Below are 21,019 nucleotides of genomic sequence, written 5' to 3' on the forward strand. Positions count from 1 at the left end.
CCTGTTTATGGATGAGCATCTGTTCAGGGACCCAGCATAGCCTGTAGCTTGCTGTGCCTGCAGGAGCACTCCATGCCTTGCATTTCAGCCTCCCACTGTGAAGAGCAGAGGTGGCACATGCGGAAGCCGCTGGTGCACTGATCCCGGAGCTGCAGGAGGTGCGGCGCTGTGAGGAGGAGGTCCTCCCCTGGCCGTGAGCTACCTGGATTGCTCCCTGCATCCTGCAGTGAAGCCAGTCAGGGTCCACTGGTACAGTGCTCCTGTTGGTGTTCTCCAAGCTTTCTACAACACCTCCACAGAGGCAGAGAGTGTCTTGCTATCAGTTGTGGGGATGGGGAGGTGCGGTCTTGGGGAAGGAAGGAAGCTCAAGTGTGACCTTGCTGCTGTGATTGCATCTGATTTTCTGGCCCTGTTTCCACAGTGACTCTGTCCAATTACGGACAGGCCGTGATCTAAAAGCACACTCAGACCTTCTTGGCCCTCTGTTCTACTAATTACTCCTTTGCTGTGCATTAGCTATCCATTGTTGCAGTGGGCTGCATTGGAGCGGCAATGCAGGGACTGGATGCTTGCTCTACATCTGGGAAAAGCTCATCGAGCTGTCAGCAGACACTCTGGACTCGTCAAGAATAGACTGAAGCTGCATTCAGGGAGACTCTGAGGGAGCTGCCTAGATCATCCTAGTCCAATACCCAAAGCTCCTCACAAGTCCAGGAACTAGGTGTTCGGCCACACCAGCATTCCCAGACATGACAACTGTCATGTGGACCTGGGCAGGGTCCCTCTAGTGGTCACCAAGTAGAGGAGGGGTCACTGTCACCTGCTCCCTGCCTTTAGGAAGAATCTCTACCACATCTGAATCCTAGATGGGGCTCCTCTCTGCCTTGTAAACCCCACGAGGTTCTGCTTATCCCCACGATGTGCTCTGCAGGCCTGGTTAGCCGTATGGGTGTCTTTATGGCCAGTCAAATACTATTCCACCATTCTGATTGGCTCGTCTCGTCCATCTCCATCTGGGGCTAGGTCACATTGGTCAGACAAATCAAAATAGATAAAATTTATGCACTAATATTCCTTTTTGAATCTCTCTCTGTTTGGACCTCTCATTTTCTCAATTGTCAGAATGCTTCAGTGCCTTCCAAAGGCCCTTTCTAAGGTTATCATTTGTATCAGTCCTCCAGGTTTCAGGTTTCTTGATAGACATGTGCAAGGGGAACCAACCTAGGTGGTTCTCCTTAGCACACCTTTAAGGCCCTAGGCAGTCCATGCTCTCAGAGGGAAGAAGAAGAGTTCTCCTTGGACTTTCTACATTTGTGCTCCCTTCCACTAGATTAAATAAATAAAATTTTAAGGAAGAAAATAAAAAGCAAGAAGGTAGGGGGAAATGGGCTAAGATTGTGGTGAAATGGGAAAGCACTTATTAAATTAACATGGGCAAGGTCTTGGGTTTGATCCCCAGCACCAAAATAAAATGCAGGTCCTTGGCTTTGTTGAAGACCTACAGACTCAGGAACCTTAGGATGATTCTGATTGATCTTGAAAGGTTTGGAACCTGGGGCCCAGCATTAAAAGTGGTTTGTGTTTTTCCAGAGGAGCTAAGTATGATTTCTAACACCCAAGTCAGGTAGCTTCCAGCTGCCAGTAACTTCAACTCCAGGTGATCCAATACCCTTTTCTGGTCTTTCTGCGCCTGCGCACATGGCATGCGTGCACACACACACACACATGCATGCACACACATAATTAAAAATAACTCTGTCTTTAAAGAAAGGGTTTGAATCGTTGCTCTAGGCCTTTTGATGTACGATTTTGAATGCAAGTTTTAGGCTGGTGATAGGAGAGAAAATACCTACATGAAAACAATAGTTTAAAATGTGTATAAAGAGCCAGGGCTGTTATGCTCTTGTAATCCCGACGTCTGAAGGCTGAGGCCAGCATTTTGACCATTCCAGGGCAGACTCTGGGCATGGGGTAAACACCAGTGTAGAGGATCAAGAATGCTCTAGAGAATGGAGCGGCAAAGTGAGCGTTAGATTGGTGATAGATGATCTTTGTGTGAATAATAGACAAATTAGAAGGATGGGTACCACTTTTCCATGTGTTAGAAGGGAATTGGAAGAAAACATAATTTTTCTCACTTAAGACATCTCTCACTTTTTAAATTATGAAAAGTAATAACCTTGAAGACATGCCACTGCTAGAGTCTGGACCAGTGCTGTGCTGTGAGCATAGTTCGTTGCCTCCAGTGCGTGTTGAAATATGGACATGAATGTAAGAGAGATGGTGGGACCTTTAAGAGACTCTTAGAAGCGACGAATAGCTTTCTTATGGAATCAGATTCATTCTCCTTGGTTGCCAAGTGAGGCTGCCCTCCCCCCCTTCCCCTAGACGTCCTCCTCTGTCCTTCACCACAGGTGCTGATATAGCTCTCTGCCTTCACCACTCTTGGGCGGGTACCTGATCTTGGACTTCCCAGTCTGACCCAAATTAGCTTTCTTTTCTTTATTCAGTTTCAGGTTTTTGTTATGGAATCAGAAAACAGACTAAGATAGTGGTTCTCAACCTTCCTCATGCTGTGACCTTTTAATGCAGATCACCTCATCCTTGTGGTGATCCCAACCATAAGATTATTTCATTGCTACTTCATAACTATAAGTGTGCTACTGTTACAAATAATAGTGTAAATATCTGTGTTTTCTGGTGGTCTTAGGTGACCCCTGCAAAAGAGTCCTTCAACCCCCAAAGGGGTCTTGACCCACAGGTTGAACTGCTCTACTAAGACAGTAAGTGTAATACTATCTTACTGTGCCTACTAATTCTAAAGTCCATAGTTTACTCCTAGAAGTGAGCTTGTTCATCATTGTCTTCACCAGCCTTCAAGGTATGGATAACATAATAATATTTACACTTTCGGAGGAGATTTGGTTAGGGCTATGTGGCCTGCCCAAAATACTCTTTTAAACATGAGTAAAGCCAGTTTAACAAACAGGCCATGGTGATTCAGGCCTGGCACCAGAGAGATGGAAGCAGGAGGATTGGGAATTCAAGATCATCATCAGCTGCATGAGACCCTGTCCCAAAACAAAACACTTGAATAATTGGTGTACATTTAAAAATGAAGATTACAAAATATATTTTATAATTCAAACCTTTCTTTACTCTAACTTGTTAGAATAATTCTAATAAAGGTTATGCTATTTTTTTTTTTTTTTTTAGGTCAGGCTGTCCTTGAACTCACAGTGAGTTCCACCTGCCTCTGCCTCCTGCCGGGTAGATGTGGATTACAGGCATGGACCACACCTTGCTGAGGTTATGGTAGTCAAAAAAGGAAAGCCACTTTTAAAAATTATGTTGTTTTTGAGACCATCTCACTCTATGTCTCAGGCTAGCCTTGAACTAAAACAGTTCACAGTTTTCTATCTCACTCAGCTGGGAAGATCACATTTAATGTGAAGAGCAGTTAGGCCATTTCAGTGTCAGTGCTGGCTATAATCAGCAGTGAGAAGGAGCGTTTGTGTGTGTGATCAAGAGGAGGGGAGGAAGGGGGAAGAGAATATAAACTTAAGCAATTTCTGATTTTAACCCAAAATTTCCTAGTTTTAACACACACACACATGCACGCACGCACGCACGCACGCACTTGATTTTTTGAAATAGAGTATCTCTTTGTAAATCAGGCTGCAGGATCCATTCACCTCTGCCTCTGAGTGCAGCAGCACGACCAGTGAGTTTTTTTTTTCTTTTTAAGGAAAAAAAGTATGGTCCTATACAAGCATGCACTCAATGTAAAATCCAGCAACTATGGAGACTCTGGTTCTTTGGCCACCAGACTCTTCGTTGTCTGAAGCAGTCTGAATAGTCCCCGTTGGTCTTACTCTTTTCTGCCGTCTCTTCCTACTCTCTCTCTCTGTGCACACAGCAAACACATGCACATATTTGTATTGGGATATTTCAGACGCTGAGCCAGAGCTGTGTGATAATGCTAGTTTTTCAGTTTTCCCACCGGTCAGTTTTAATTCTTAACAAGTCCTCATACTGATTTCGTCTTAAAACATTAGCTCAGTACTGAAGAAACTTAGGATCTTGTTTCCTGCCCTGTAGTTTAGGCAGATGACGTAGTCACTCTGTGCTTAGTTTCTTCATCTGTAAAATAAATGGTGTTGAAAAGTTGATTTGAAGTTTCCTACTTGCTCTTGAATTCTGTTGAGGAATGCTAGGGTTTTAAAGAGCAGACTTTGTATTATATATAGAAAGTGATTATCTCAATCCAGCTGTGAACACTTAAAGGGGTAAACTCTTGACAAGTTAAAAATGATGGTGGAGAGGAGAAGGGGGTGGAGTGGATGTCAAAAACAAAATTAACAGGGTTCAAGAAGACAATTTCTTATTTCCTAGTGTACCCAGTAGGTGGATCTGCTACTTTTAAGGTAACAATGGCCTAAAATGGGAAAAAAATAGCTTCCTTTAAGATTATGGTAGGGGTGTGTGTGTGTGTGTGTGTGTGTGTGTGTGTGTGTGTGTGTTTGCCACTGGGGCAGGGAGCATTATTTTGCATAGTGTCTCATTTAGCCCAGGCTGGCTTTGAATTCTCTATATTTTAAAGGCTGGCCTTGAGCTCCTAATCCTCCTGCTTCTACCTCCCAGATGGTGGGATTATAGCTGTGCACCATTATACCAGGCTTGAATATATTTTTGATTGAAAATTAAAATCACATTTTGGGGGAGGTATTGGGAATATGGTGGTATCACTGACTGCTCTTGGGAGGTCAAACAGATTCAATCTTTGATCTGCCCAAATTTTTTTCCCTTGAAAATTATGTTATCTCATGGTGCATGCCTTGGAAAAGCAGGGTGGGGTCCAGGCGTGAGAGCTACTGATAGAAAGCCCGGAGTATGTTTTCCACTCTGGCTTCTTCTACTTTAACATTATTCTGCAAGCTTGCCCAGGAAAGCAGTCTTAGCTTTAAGAATTGCTGGGTGAAGGTGATGTTTTTGAATTATTATTACTAGTTTATTATTAATTATTGATTATGATTATTAAGCATAACTTTGGGGCCGATGGCAGGTGCACATATCTTTAATCTAGGTACTTGGGAGCATATGACAATAGGAGAATTAGGATTTCAGGTCTTGCTTGGCTGTATGGAGAGTTTGAAGTCAGCCTGGACTACATAAGACTCTCAGAAATTGAACAGATAAATGTGGGTTATGGGTTCTTGCCTTTTTGTTGTAAATTGTTGGTTTTATTTCCTTTTAGTGTTTTTCTCATACATTCTTTCTTACTGTGTGTGTGTGAAACGGAAGTGCACATGCTGAGGTAGATGATACCTGGCAGGAGTGTTTTTCTTCTACCATGTGGGTCCTGGTCAGGGTTGATAGCAAATGCTTTTATCCACTGAGTCCTCTCACTGCCCCAACATGGTGAGCTTGCATCTTTCTTGTTCACATGCTCCTTGCTCACTAACATGCTGTATTCCATTCATTCTTCTGTTTGTTTTGATGGTAGTGATAGAGCGCCATCAATCACTGATTAAGAAAATGCCCCACATTTCTGGAAGCATTTCTTAATGGAGGTCTCCTCCTCTCCGATGACTGTAGCTTGTGTCACGGTGACAAAAATCAGCCAGCTCAGAGACCACCTTGCACCTCTGCTTCCTGCAGCAGCTCACTGCTACTACTTTGTCTAAAGGTCAGCATTATTGATCTAAAGATAAATTTCTCATTGTGTGTCTCATTTTCTCATCACACATTTCTCTTATGCGGAGAATGAAATGGCTCAAGTTTTTAGCTAGGTATTGTTGCTGTCCTTTCTAAGAAACAAGACTTATAAAGAACACTTTGTATATAAAATGTAGAAGAGAATCACTATTATATGTGCAGAATCCTAATGAAAATCTATTGAGTATCTTAAGAAGATCTGTATTCTTTCATCAGTTATATGTTTGAACATATTCATGGTGGAGAAATAATTATTTAAATATATTAATACAAAAATACTTCAGAATTGAAGAAAATTTTACTTTATTTTACCCACATCTTTAATTCTAGCTCTTGGGTCATTGAGGCACATGGCTCTCTGAGAAATCCAGGTCAGCTTGGGCTACATGATGAGTTTAAAGCCAGTGTGGGATGCATAGCAGTACTGTCTCTAATCTTCACACTTAAGCTTGCTCGCGCACACACACCCAAAAAAACTCAAAAATCAAAAACAAAACAAAGACAAAAACTCCCCTCCAAAACCATAAACCCCCTTGTGTCTCTGAAGTATAGTTGTAATTGATATGGGAAAATGTTCTTGTACACTGTAAAGATTTGTCACTCATATTAGTTTAATAAAATGCTGATTGGCTAGTAACCAGGCAGGAAGTATAGGTGGGGCAACCAGACTAGGAGAATTCTGGGAAAAGGAAAAGAGAATCAGTCACTGGCCAGACACAGAGGAAGCAAGATGAGAATGCTTCACTGAGAAAAGGTACCAAGCCATGTGGCTAAACATAGATAAGAATTATGGACTAATTTAAGTTGCAAGTGCTATTTAATAATAAGCCTGAGCCAGTAGGTCAAACAGTTTATAATTAATGTAAGCCTCTGTGTGTTTCTTTTGAACTGAATGGCTGTGAGACCAGGCAGGACAGAAATTTCAGTCTATATATAATGTCATGAGATCATTGTCTTATTTAGTTTTTAGTTTTTATTTACCTGTAGCCTAGACTGTCCTTGAGTTTTCTGTGTAAGAAAAGGAGCTTCTGGCCTTAAACTCCTGATTCTTCTGCCTCAGTGCTTTGATTGCAGGCATGTGCCACCATGCCTGCATAGTTTTCTGGGGAAAGTTTTTTCATCTTGATTTCCAAATGAACTGAGTTGAGTTTCTGAAAAATGTAAAGGCTTTCAAAATTTGTGAAGCACATGGTGACAGATGCACAGCAGGTCCATATGTTGTGTAGCTATTATTACAGTTAATCATTATTTTTGCTTTAGAGAGGGCTATGGATAGCATCCAAGAGAGTGAAACTGGTGGATATGGATATTCACATTTTAAACAGGAAGAGCTCTCTCCCAGTTGGAAAGACACTGATTTTTTTCCTCCCATATATGGGCTTGGTGCCACAGGCACACTAATTTTACCATCTCCTTAAGGTTGCTGCTCTCCGCCCCCGCGCTCCTGCACATCACCAGTCCTCACCTGCACTACACTCCGTCCTTGCTGTCCACTTCCTTTCCTCCCTTCAGAGTGCGCACCTCTAGAAGCCTTCATCACCCCTCCATGTAACTCTTACTGTCTTGTCTTTGTTTTACCTTAGTACATATGCCCATGGGTTGTGTTGCTGTGACTTGCTGGCACCTATGCGGTGTTAAGATTAACTGCCCCATCAAATGTTCACAGCTGTTCTGTGCCTTCCTTCCATTTCCAGAGGGCAATAGAACACATGCACTTTCTCCTTTATCACACGCTTTCCTTTAGGAACACTCTTAGGTTTAGCTGTGCTAAAATTTAAACATTTCCCCCTCATCTTATTTTAAAGTGTGTGTGTGTGTGTGTGTGTATTGAGATAGAATCTCACCTGGTTGCCCAGGCCAGCCTCAAAGTCATGATGATTCTCCTGTCTCCACCTTTGGAGTACTGGACTTATGAAAGTGTGCAGGGTGCCCAGCAGCATTGCCTGTGGTAGTATAGTCTTGCCTTTCTCTTTCTGTAATCATTCTCATATGCTAAAATACAACTTAAAACCCCACACTACTTTATTTAGATATGGTGTGCATGAAATTTAAAAATGTACCCATTTTAAATGATGTTTGCATTTCTGTAGTTGGTACACCCATGAAACTAACACCACATGTAGACAGTTTTTCTAGTAGCCCTTTAAAATTTCCTCACTCCTCTTCCCCAGTCTCTCTCCTTTCCCACTCTTCCCCAGATAACAGCTGATCCGGTTCTGTCCCAACACTGTTTCTTTCTGTTATATACTTTAGTCTGGCTTCATTTGCTCAGCAAAAGTTTTAGATTGTTCCTTTTTAGGGCTGGACACTGTGTGACTGTATGTGATTATGCTGCAGTTCATTTATCTGCTCACTTGTTAATTATTCTGTGTTTCTGGCTACTATAAATGAAGCTGTTATAGAATGAGATCCATGGCACAGGTGTTTGGCTGGCTACTTTCCCATCTCTCTGGGGCCTACAATGTAGTAGTGTTTTATTTGGTTCTTGCTCATCCTCATCAATCCTTACACTGTCATGTAAAAATAATTTAGCTGTCCTTGTCACACTTCAGTAGTGTGTCATTGTGCCTTTTCGAGCATTTCTTTGATGGCTAGTGGAATTGAGCATCTTGCTTGCTTAGCCAGGGTGTCTTTGTGGTTTTGGAGTGTAGTCTGTTTTATGCTCCTGTTCTTAAGTTTTTACATAATGTGAATACTGATGGATCTTGGGTGTCCACTTTAATTTGTTCAGGAGGAGTAATACTTGCTAAGGTGGAGGAGAACGTTGGAGTACATTTTCTTCCTACCGAAATCACATTTCTCCTGCTAAAGACATTTCTAAGCTTGGTATTTGTTTGACACAACCTGGAATTAAAACATGTGTAGATGATAAGTAGACAAGAGGTTAGTAGTTTGATTTCTGAACACCCGAATTTCATCTTTTTCTTTTTTTTCAAGACAGGGTCTTTTGTGAGCCCTTCCCCACTCTGTCTTTGGAGTCTCTTTTCCAGTAGCTGTGGTCAGGTGCCTTCACCGTCTCTTTTCCGGTAGCTGTGGTCAGGTGCCTTCACCATCTCTTTTCCGGTAGCTGTGGTCAGGTGCCTTGGGAGGGTGGTCACCAGTTACTTGTGTCCACTCCTTGTTCATCGCAGAGTGAGGTGGAGACTGAGGTGCTGTGGAATAACATTTTAAGGTGTGTTACTTTTGTTTAGACCGCACTTGTTTGTCTGTGTGAAGCTGTGATTCTTTGCCTGTCTAGAACACCTGATGGTCTAATAACGAGCTGAACGGCCAATAGCGAGTTTAGAGAAAGGACAGCCAGGACTGGGAGGCAGAGAGAATGAATAGGAGGAGAAATCTGGGAAGAGGGAAGGAGCAAGAAAAGGAGGAGAGGAGAACGCTAGGGGCAGCCACCCAGCCAACCACAAAGTAAGAGTAAAAGAGATACATGTACCCATACAGAGAAGCAAGTACACACATAATTTAAAAAATAAATTATAGCCCTTAAAAATGAGAAAGATGTTGAATATTTCAATGTATTAGTCTGATAATGTCCCAGGGATACATAGAAGTCTAGAACCAAGTACAGGATTGCAAACCATTAATGACAGAAATTATAAACTCTTCAGGTGATGAATAAAGGGTATGAGGGCAGCTCTGACGGTCAGGGAGTGTAGATGCAGCAGCGGCAACAGGGGAGATGAGCTTGACAGCGAGAGAAGTCGAGCAAGCAGAAATCTGAGAAGATCCAAGGTATCTTCTCTTTAACAGCTTAGCTGCGGTTTAATACGATCGTACTTGGGGCTGGAGAGATGGCTTGTCAGTTAAGAGCACTTGCCGCTCTTGTAGAGGACCAGGGTTTGGTTCCCGGCAGTCAGGTTGGGTGACTCACAACCTTGTGTAATTCTAGCTCTGGGGGATCAAATGCCCTTTCCTGGTTCCTGCAGGTAACCAAACCTGTATTTAAGGCACACACACACACACTCTCTTTTTTCTATCTAAGTACATACATACACACACACATACACAAACAAAAACTAAAAATAAATCTTAAGTGATCATACTTCAGAAGTGGCCCCTCATGCATCTGTAAGCTGAATTTACAACAGCAGCTAATATAAGAAAACTGCTAAGCTCTCACGCTATTGTCCTAGTTAGGGAGTCAGGGTTCCTACTGCTGTGAGGAAACACCATGACCAAAGCAAACTGGTGAGGAAAGGGCTTGTTTGGCTTAAGCTTCCACATCATCAAAGGAAGGCAGGACAGGAACTCAAGCAGGGCAGGTTCCTGGAGGCAGGAGCTGATGCAGAGGCCGTGGAGGGGTGCTGCTTACTGTCTTGCTCCTCATGGCTTGCTCAGCCCGCCTTTTTTAGAACCCAGGACCACCAGCCCAGGGATGGTACTGCCCACAATGGTTGGGCCTTCCCCCATCAATCACTAAGAAAATTCCCTACAGACCTGCCTATAGCCTGATCTTACTGAGGTATTTTCTAAGAATCTCTCATGATTCTAGCTTGTGTCAAGTTGATATAAAACTAGCTGGTATATTGTATTAGGTTTGCTGGGCCACTTTGTCGCACAAATGATTTTATTAGAAATTTAGAATTGAATCCTATAAAAAAGACCTTAAAATTCCTCTCCACTTATTTATTTTAATGATTAGGGATTGAATCCAGGGTCTCCCAGATGACAGGCAAGTGTCCTGCCACTGAGATGAATCCCTTACCCTAACCCTTAATCCTAACCCTAACTCCTGGTACCTTTTGAAATTATTTTTGCCTTAAGATGATTGAATGATTCTTTCTGGTTTTTGTTTGTTTTCAAGACAGGCACTCACTGTGTAGCTCTGACTAGCCTGGAACTCACAGAGAGCACCTGCCTCTGTCCCCTCAGAGCTGAGATTAGAGGCAGGCACCACCATGACTGGACATTTCTCCTGTATTTCATTTACTCCCTTAAAACAACAAGAGTAACAAAAGTCTGTTCAAGGTGAACTCTGGTCCCCATTTCCCATTTGACTTTACATACTATTTATAAAAAGCAGTGTTTAGTTAGTTACAAAAAAAGGAGGAAAAGTCTGTTGGGTGATTGGTTACAGTTTTGAGTATCTAAATTGATTTGAGAAGTAACAACTTTTAATACATTTAATTTGATCTTTAATTATATGTGTTTCTGTGTCTCTTCTTGGGCATATGCGTGTGAGTGTATGTGATCATGGAGGTTAGTGGGATCACACCCCATACTCCCAGAGCTGGAGAAACCCCTGCCCCATATGGGTGCTTTGAAGTGAATTTGTATCTTCTGTAACAGCAGTATGTGCTTTTGACTGCCAAGCCATCTCTCCAGCCTGAGGATTAGCAATTTAAAAATACCAAGGCATTCTAGGCCAGGAACATGCTATATTTTTATTTGTTTAGAGTTTCTTTATTTCTCTTGTGACATTTTACAGCTTTTTATGTATTGTAGAAGTCTTTAATATTTATATTGAGTTTATTTTCTAAGTATGGGATATATATTCATTTGCAAATTATTTAGTTTGCATTTTCTGACAGTTGCTATATGTAAGAATAATTTATTTTATGTATAATAATCTTGCTAAATGTACTGTGTTAAACTTGATCTCAGTGACAAACACCTCAGAGAACAACTTAAAAAGGAAAGACTTGTTTAGTTCATAGTTTGAGAGATTTCAGTTTATAGTCAGCTCACTGGAGTGGTTTGAGCCTCAGCTGCACTGCAGCCAGCCAGCAGAGGAAAGTAGCAAGAACTGGCCTAGGCCAAAAGAAGCCCTTCAGAGACATCCTAACCAGCATCCTCCATCTCGGTCCCATCTACACTTCCATCATTTCTGAGTAAGCTCATTTAAAGAATTTGATCCATCAAAGGATTAAACCATTGATTTTTGTCAGAGCCATTATGGGTGTGTTTATCTCTGGAAATGCTCTCAGACACAGCTAGTATTGTGTTTTCCTTAAGCTCCTAGACATCTCTCAATCCAGTCAGGTTGGTGATCAAGATTAGTCATTATACACAATTATTAATTCTACCAATTTTCATATTCTTTTGTGTGCAATGACAGTATCTGAAAATATAATTTCTCTTCTTTCAGTTCTTAGAACTTAGATTTGACTTTATTACACTCGTTAGGATCCCTTGTGTGAAGTTAAATGGAAAGGATCTTGGCACGATACCTTACAGGGAAGGAAGAACACTCAGTATTTCACCATTGACTGTGATGCTTTCTGCAGGTTTATTAGATTCAGAGGGTTACCCCTTCCTAGTTAGCTAAAAGATTTCATGGTGAATGAGTGCAGATGTGTGAGACAGTCTTTGTCTGTGTAGATCCAAGCCACTCCTAATGTCACAGCCATTGCTGTTCCTTGACCCAGGGCTGCTTCCCCTGGCTCGCGTCAGCGCCAGAGGTTCTGCAGTCCTCCCCAACACCCCCGATGTACCGCAGATTCAGAAGATGAGCACAGATGTGCTAAACCCAGTTGTTTGAATTTGTAACCTCAAATTGTTTAAGTCAAATTGACAGAGTGAAATTATTATCTTCAGTGATAAAATATATTATTTAAAAATACAGTGTATTTAATTATCAAAATGAAAAAGTATTGTTTTTCTTGTGTATATATTTATCAAAATGAAACAAAAACCTCTAGGGTGTCCTGCAAGATGGCTTCAAATGGCATTAGCGTTGCTTGGTACTTAAGGTCTCTCCCTTTTTCTCTGTGACCAAAATGATAATTTAAGCCCAAAATACAGAAGAAATTTTATTATACTTAATTTCTGTAGGAACTCTGTTAGGCTAAGTATAGGGACTGAGGCACCAGTTTTCTGAGAAGTGTTTATAGAGTACTGATAACAAAAGAGAGAACATGGCCTTTTTTAAACTTTGAGTTCAGCTAGTAATTATGTTGAAATTAACATACGGCCTTAGCTTCACTTGGCAGTTTTGAGGCCTTAGCTTCACTTGGCAGTTTTGAGAAGTGAGACTTCAGCGTTCTGACACAGAACTCGTTTAAGTCCCGAAGCTCTTGCTTTGGTCATAGACGCAGTGCAGCTCTGAAAAGCTGCGGAGCGACAGGAGACTGTCTTCCTCAACCTACTGTTTGGAACTCGCTACCATTATGCTTGTTTTCAATTTCTGTTTTAATTAAAAAATACACACTTCTATTTTCTGATTTAGGATTATATAAATGTCTTTAGCTTTTCACCTCTAAGAGATTGGCGGTGGTGGTGCATGCCTTTAATCCCAGCACTCAGGAGGCAGAGGCAGGCCAATCTTTGTGAGTTCGAGGCCAGCCTGGTCTACAGAGCTAGTTCCAGGACAGCTAGGACTGTTATACAGAGAAACCCTGTCTCGGAAAAACACCAAAAAAGATCGTGAAATAAGCGCACAGATACACTAAGTCTCTGAATTAGTTACTTTTCTACTTGCTGTAACAGAGTGGGAGGGAGGTGAGAAAGTGTGTGTGTTTTGGCTCATGTGTGGAGGGTACATTCTTTATGGTACGAAAGGCATGGATGGCCCAGGAACTTGAGGCCCCTGGTCATGTTATCTTCACAATCAGGATTCAGGGAAAGATGAAAGCTGGTGCTTAGTTTATGTTTCCTTCCGTTCCATCTGAGCTCTTATTTCATGGATGCTGATACCATAATCAGCGTGGGGCTCCCTCCACCCACTCTGGTTTAACCTTTCTGGAAACTCCCGCCTCGACCCTCACATTACCTAGGTGGTTGTTGATCCAGTCAGGCTGAAGTGAATATTAACTCTCACAACCCTCAACCGCCTTCTCCCTCCAGATTTTTGCTCTTAGCAACGTTTCTTAACTTTGTTTTCAGAGGTGATGAGTTTAAGGTACATAGCCTTAATTTTAGGTTTCCTTTCCTTTTCCTGCTTCCATTGTTACACGTTAAGATTTTTGTTTTGTGTGTATCTATCCTTTTTTTAAATAGCTTGCCTTTGCAAAGAGAACTGATAGAAATTTTTTCAAATTGAAAACTAAAAATAAGATTTAAAAAGTGGATATTGATTCTTTATAAGTATCACATGTTCCTGAACTGAGCTTGCCCCTCCCCAGTTCTCAACAAGATCTCAGCTATTTAAATTCCGCTGCATGTGTGGACTGTGACTTCAGAATCCTAGACTGACCTCCCTCGGAGTCATGTCTTCATCCTCAACATCCTCAGCTGCTTCCTTTGCCTTTTTATTTTTTGAGGATTTATTTTATTTGTATGAATGTTTTTTCCTTAATATATGTATGTGTACCATGTGCATGTCTGGTGCCTGAGGTCAGAGGAGGGTGTGGAAGTCTCTAGAGCTGGGGTTTCAGGTGGTTGTGAGCCCTATGTGGGTGCTGAAAAGTGAACCCATGTCCTTTGCAAGAGCAACAACTGCTCTTAGTAGCTGAGCCATCTGCCCACCTCCTCAGCTGCTCGTGAGACCTCCATTCAGAGGTCTAAGTGGTGGCTTCCCATGAGTGTCCATCTGGAGACGAGCTCTTCCCATGTCTTCCTACAGTATTCTGAATACCTGCTAGTGGCAAGTTCATTTTTTAGTTTTAGTTGTTTAAGACAAATCTTTTCCAATTCTCCAACCTCTTCTGTAGTTTATACCTTATATATGGGGTTCATCAATAATAATGACTGTATATTTAAAGTATATAAAAATGGGCACCATCTACCATGTCTGCTGCTTTTCTAGTGCAGGCGACCGTTGTCTCTTGTATGGATTATAGCAGTAAGTACTCATTTGTAATTGTATGCAGAGTTAGCAGTTCGAGCCAACAGAAGTCAACTCTTTTGGACTTTGCTTTCAGCAGTAGTCTTCCGTCTCGTTCAGGGTAAAGTGTTGTCTGTCCTGCCAGATTCACTGTGATTTGGAAGTTAGTTGCCCATCTCTTCGCTCACTGTTCTCCTTACCCATCTTACAACAGGAATCCCTTGCTGTTGTGCACACGTGCCTGCTGTCCTGCTCCAGAGGCTTTGCGCTTGCCTGCTTTGCTGCCTGGACAGCTCCATGGCTCATTCCCTCATGCTACTGAGGTCCTAACTCTGGACATCTGTGAGTCCTTCCATCCTATCCGCAATTCTCCCTACTGGTTCGTGTTCCCTGCCCTGCCTGACTTCTCTCTTTTATACTGAGTACTGTTTAAAAATTATCAGGTTAGATAGCTTTTGAGAAAAACAAATTACTTGATGCTCAATCCTAATTACTCTTTAACAGTACAAACCCGAAATCAGATATTAGGGGTGAAAGCTGAAAGATCAGAGACGTAGTGTAGCCGAGCCCCTAGAGACTTCTTATATCTACAAAATCTCAGACCGAATGGGGGTGAGATTGTTTCTATGAATCCTCAGACTGAGTGGGGGGAAGAGGAGACTGTCTCTATGAATCCTCAGACTGAGTCGGGAGGGAAGGGTCATATCTCGGATGAATGGGCAAGCGATCCTATCTCCACCAGCCTTATATTCTCGGCTTGACCTCCCTAATGTTGGGATTGAAGGCTTGAGCGTCCTCCCTAATGTTGGGATTGAAGGCTTGAGCGTCCTCCCTAATGTTGGGATTGAAGGCTTGAGCGTCCTAGGTACTGGAATCAAAGACCTGATCCTCCCAAGTGCTGGAATTAAAGGTGTGAGCCTCCACCACCTGGCTGTTTTAGACTGGTTCAGTCTCCAGGTAGCCCAGGGTGGCCTTGAACTTCTGATCGATCTTCCTGCTTCCTCCTCCCAAGTGCTGGGGTTAAAGGTGTGTGCCACCACTGCCTGGCCTCTAATTTCCAGGCAAGCTTTATTTATCAGAACACAAACAAAATATCAAACAACAATTACTGAAGATAATTAAAGCCAAAGGAAAATTAAAATGAGGAGTTAGATACAGGTAAGTTGATTGGGAAAAGTAAAAATGTGAAAACAGAAGACAGTTTCTGCCTTTTAATTTTGTCACTAGTGATAATGTGGCAGTGCCAAGTGGTAGGTGACATGGAATCATTTGGTGATCATTGCAAAACTGCATGCCTATCAGAGTCCAGTTCACTGTGCTCAGATGAACAATGATTGTTTTCTATCCCCCTAGGACCTTCCAAATATCATGTACAGCATTGTATTGTCTCAGTGTAAGTCATTCAGAATCTCAGAGGCAAAGATGTTTGCAAAGTGACTACACTTATCACTTTGCCTTTAGCTTCTATGATACAGAGGAAAGCACAAAGATACTGAGAACAAATGATGAAGTGTATCTGTGCAGATAACATGAATATATATTAGTTTTCTGTTGCCATGATAAAACACAATGACCAAAGCAACTTATAGAAAGGAAGGTTTATTTCTGGCTTAGCACTCCAGAAGGGTAAGAGTCCATCAGCATCATAGGGAGATCTGGCAGTAAGCACCAGGCATGGCAGCAGAAAGAGTTCAGAAGCTCACACCTTGAACCATGCACACTGGAAACATACAGAAAAGCATAACCAATTGTGTGTGTGTGTGTGTGTTTAAAAGGGAGTGGGGCAGGATATCAAATGTTTGATTTTGAGGAATTAGCTAATGTAATTATAAGGGTTTAGAATGTTTTACAGCGTCCAGCTAGTTCAGCAATGACTGTCTACCAACAAAAGGTCCAAGAATCCAGTAGTTGTTCAGGCCACAAGGCTGGATATCTCAGGAGGTCTTCAGTGTACCCCAGAATCCCAAGTAGGCTTTGATGCCAATGAAGGGCTGGACTTGTCAGTGAGAGTGAAGGCAAGCAGGCAGAGAGAGAGAGAGAGAGAGAGACAGAGAGACAGAGAGAACAAACTACCTTCTTCCATGTCCTTTAGGCTGCTCACAGAAGGTGTGGTCCAGATTAAAGGTGGATTCTCACACCTCAGAGATACAGATTATAAATAGGTCTTCCATTTCAAATTATTTAATTAGAAAAAAAAATTCTTCATAGGTACATCCAGACATTTGGTTTTTCATTAATTCCAGATGTGCTCAAGTTGAGAGCTAAGAATAGCCATCCCACAGCCCTAGTAAACCAATAATATGCCTGATTCCAAAGGCAATAATGAGGTCATACTTCCATTTGACGTGGTACAACTCCCTTGTAAACAACATAATAATCCCTTTCTTTTTCTAGAGTAGGATGTGTAATATGTGAGTGATGTTGATGTTTGTAACTTCAACACGGACACAGAGTTAACAATGGCTTTAAATATAATGTGAGGTCAGTATATCTTACATGATAAGCCAATGAAAGGAAAGAAATCATATGTATTTGATTTGCAAGTGGACATACTCAAAATAAGAAGTTACAGTTCTCTGTAACATCATAATCACAACACACATATATTGTCTAGTATGTCCATTTTATATTGTTTACACTCTACAAACATCCCATCTGGTTGTGGTGTTTATATTGTATTACTGTAGTTTTCCATTGACATTAATCTTAAGAAATAGTAACGAGAAGAGATTACCAAGGGTTTTCCGATACTTCAGATGTAGCCTTTCTTACCTCCACTGTGGAGCATCAGTGTAATGTCTCCGTAGTAACTGAAATCAGTTGTTTCAAGCATTGATACTCTAACATGACTAGGGTGTAGTGTCAGTCTCTAGTCAAGTGAGATCATCGCATGTCTTCTAAATGTAGCATTCCTCCCTTCGGAAAGAGCACTGTTAGAAGTGTGTATCCTAACCAGTGGAGAAACAGTCCCATATAGTAGATGCCGTTTTCAGAATATGTATGTGGGAACTCTTGGTGAGCCCTGCTCCAGGAAGGTATTGGTGCTAAACTAATTGGTGACAGGAAAGTCAATATTCCTGAACTCCAGTTCTATCCCTGCCACCCTGGCCACTTTGTGATCCTATTGGGCTTTCAAAGAGTTCTCATTATGAAGACCTATATTTTTCCAGTGCAGGAAGTTTCTTCTGTTTTTGTTAATTACTTCTTCCTTTGTATTGTTTATTACTGTTGGAATTGGGTTTTCTGTTGTGTTTTTCTTGTTAATGTATCCCAAGGTGAACTCTTAACTTTCAGTGAACCTCCTGTTTTCTGTCTTCTGAGTACTGAGAATCCAGGTACCCATGTACCACACCTGGATCATGATAGATTCGTTATTAGGCAAATACTGAACCTCCATGCTTCTTGGTTTCTATCTGCTATTTCCAAACCCTATTTATTTGCATGTCAGTGTACACAAGCTGTCTTACCAACTGTATTGCCAAGACCACCAGCTTAAACTTCAGCCTATCCACCACGATTTTTGTCTTTAGTTTTTAATAATGCTTTGTTATTCCCTGATTGCGTATTAACTTTATATTTATATAGTATTTTGTATTTTAAATATTTTAGTTCTAGTCTGTATGTGATTAGTGAAATAAAATAGTTTTTCTTTATTACGTTATTTTGTTATTTTATGTTTATGGGTATTTTGCTTACATGTATGTCTGTTACCACCCATGTGCATGGAGGCCGGAAGAGGGTGCTGACAGGAGTAATAGATGACTGTCGGCTGCCAGGGAATTGAACTTGGGTGCTCCTCAAGAACAGCAAGTGCGTTTAACCACTGAGCCATCTCTCCAGATTAATTCTTTAAAAAACAAACTTTGTTAAGATGTTTTGTTGTTGTTTAATTTTCCAGTAACCTTAGCATGAGATGCTTCCCCCTTCTGCTGTAATTAATACTTGTTTTCTACTTGCCTTAATTTTTAGCCAGTCCTAATACATACATTTTCCTTTTCTAGGGTTTCCAGACCTGTAGAATGGCTAAACATTAATGGAAAGAGAAGCATAAATCTATCTTCCATTATGGAGGCAGGTTTAGCCGACGGAGAATCTGACAGGACTTCGGTGAGTAGTTTAAAAAGATTAATAAGGACATGTTATCTGCAGCTGTCGAGTGCTTGATGTAAGCCATCACTTTAGCCTTGAAAATGCATGGAAAGCAAAAGTTTGTTTGATTTTAGGTTATTTTTGAGACAGGATTTCACTATGTAGCCCTAGCAGGCCAGGAACTCAGTGTGTAGACCAGGCTGGCCTTGAATTCCTAGAGATCTGCCTCCTCTGCCTCCCACATGTGGGATTAAAGGCAAGTGCAACACGCATTGCAAAAGCAAATTAAAGTATTTTACAAATAATACTTTAACTCCCACGTTGTTATGAGAATTACAGATTGTTTAAAGCTGTTGGAGCAGAGCCCTGTCAAATTTTTGGTATTTCTGCTTCATATCCTTTTCCTCTCTGTTCCTTCCCCACCATCTTGTCCCAGACATGCTGATTTAATAGTTTGTGTTTGCTTTCTCAAATCCTTGTTGAATCTTAGTTAAATCAAGACAATAATTAACCTTTGAGGAATTATTAAATATCTCTAAATCTCAAGCCATGTGCAGCTCTGAGCAAGGAGAGTGAATGAAACATTTAAACTAATAATAATTGAAAGCAACCGCACTATTGAGGGTATGGAAACTTGAAAGTTTAATCAACAATGCTTCCTGAATTAGATTCTGAAATTAAAGTAAATATGGGTAGCAGGGGTGTTATATACTACCCAATAATTTAAAAAATTCACCCCTGGTATAGATTAAGTGGCTAATATATCATTATAAAATAAAGGCTTTACTCCAGAGTAATCATTTTAACTCTTATATTTGAGTGAGTCTATTGAATACTGATTTATAGAATCTTTGTTAGCAGTGTTGCTCTTATGCAAAGTAAAAGTGATAGGGGCTAGAGAGATGGCTCAGTGGTTAAGAACACTGGCTGTTCCAGAAGGCCCAGGTTCAGTTCCCAACACCCACACAGCAGCTCACAACTGTCTGTAACTCAAGTTCCAGGGGATCTGACACCCTCACACCAGTGCACATAAAACTGAAAAAATTATCTTTAAAAAAGTGTCCTCAGTGAAATATAGTCATGGTTTCTGTATTTATGAATGTAGTTCTTGGTGGTGGTGATGATGGAACTGGTGTTTTACCACTAAGCTAAATTACCTTCCCTAGACATTTGTGTCCTCCCCCCTTAAGAAAATTCCTTGTTGGAGCAAGGCTGTGGCCCACTTTCTATCTTTGATTTGACTGTGGAGATGAGTTACTATTTCATCAAGGTGATTGTAAATTTTAATTGTGTTATCTTTTGTTCAGGTTCCAGTGTAGGGACAGTGTAGTAATTAATAGCAACATGCAGTTTTCGTGACTTGGGTTAACTTGATTCAGTCCGTTTTTGAATTTTTGGTTTAGATTGTTTTGGTTCCGTAAACATTTTTAAAAAAGTTAAAAGTGATCACTTGTTAATAGAGAATAAAACAAGTTGGAAATAATGTAGCTTATACAGAGCCACGGTAGCTGGCCAGAAATGGGCAGCTAGAGCAGGTTATTTTACTTTTAATCTGATTTCAGAAAAAGTTAAGACTAAACCTTGTATTTAGCTTATATTTGCTTGACTATGATGTCATCTTTAGAAAAGTTATTTCATTGGTCTTATGGCTGAAATGTATTTGATGCCCTAGTGATGAATATAGGTGGGCCCAGGCCTCCTGTGGGTAGTGCCTTTCCTTGAGCAGGTAGGTGGTCCTGAGCTATATAAGGAAGCTACCTAAGCATGAGTTTAAGGGAACCAGCACGCAGCGTTCCTCCATGATTTCTGCTGAACTCCCTTGGCTGGGAATGAGTTCTTGCCTTGACTTTCCTTAAGAGTGGACAGTGATCTCAAAATTTAAGCCAGTAAATCCTTTCTTCTTTTAAGTTGTTTGTTTAGAAACTGAATACAGACTACATAGTATTAAATTCAGTGCCAGGTCAAATGAAATTTCAGTTTTTTTTTTTTTAAATTCTAAATTCTGCTACTTGAGAAGTTGAAGCAAAGATATTGAAGTAGGGAAACTGTTTTGTTCTTGTCCATTTTTCTTCTGCGATAGTCTATAGTTGGTTGAAGCGAGACTAATATTGATAATTTCAATGTAAATTGCAGAAATGTAAATTTAAAAGTACCGTTATGGTTCATTTTTGAGTTAACTATTTCTAAAAACAGCACCTTTGGACTTCATTCCTTGAGCTAGTTACTGTTTACATGCAGAAGAGGTGGATAAGAACTTAGTTCTGAAGACTTGTAGCTGAAATCTGAGCAGAGCTGGCTGTGTGGGTGATCCTGCAACTTCATTGTTCAGAAAGCTAAGGCAGGAGGTCATGAATTTGAAGGCAGCTTTAAGTAGTGGACCCTGTCTCATAAAGAAAATAAGACAAAGAAAAGCGCTCTGTCCTTTAGTGTGATGTGGATAATGAATACGCATTTCCAAGGTTGCAGTGTCCCTAGGGAAAGGTAATTGTAATGTCTGTCTCCCAGAGT

The 21,019-nt window shown here is 41.0% G+C and overlaps 1 protein-coding gene across 5 annotated transcripts in view; it reads left to right on the plus strand.

Moving 5' to 3' along the window:
- The window catches only part of Osbpl8 (oxysterol binding protein like 8), a 132,645-nt gene that overhangs the window by 20,216 nt on the left and 91,410 nt on the right, over positions 1-21,019 (plus strand). For 4 of the 5 annotated variants that reach the window (XM_057757626.1, XM_057757631.1, XM_057757629.1 and 1 more), the window contains one exon: positions 18,424-18,529. In XM_057757626.1, the coding sequence (XP_057613609.1) occupies positions 18,488-18,529 (42 nt within the window). In that variant the 5' untranslated portion in view covers positions 18,424-18,487. Of the gene's footprint in view, positions 1-14,748; positions 14,765-18,423; positions 18,530-21,019 lie in introns of those variants that run through there. The other variant, XM_057757627.1, reaches the window with a different exon arrangement.

Source organism: Chionomys nivalis, chromosome 25 (genome assembly GCF_950005125.1).
Source record: "Chionomys nivalis chromosome 25, mChiNiv1.1, whole genome shotgun sequence".
In the NCBI taxonomy this organism is placed as follows: domain Eukaryota; kingdom Metazoa; phylum Chordata; class Mammalia; order Rodentia; family Cricetidae; genus Chionomys; species Chionomys nivalis.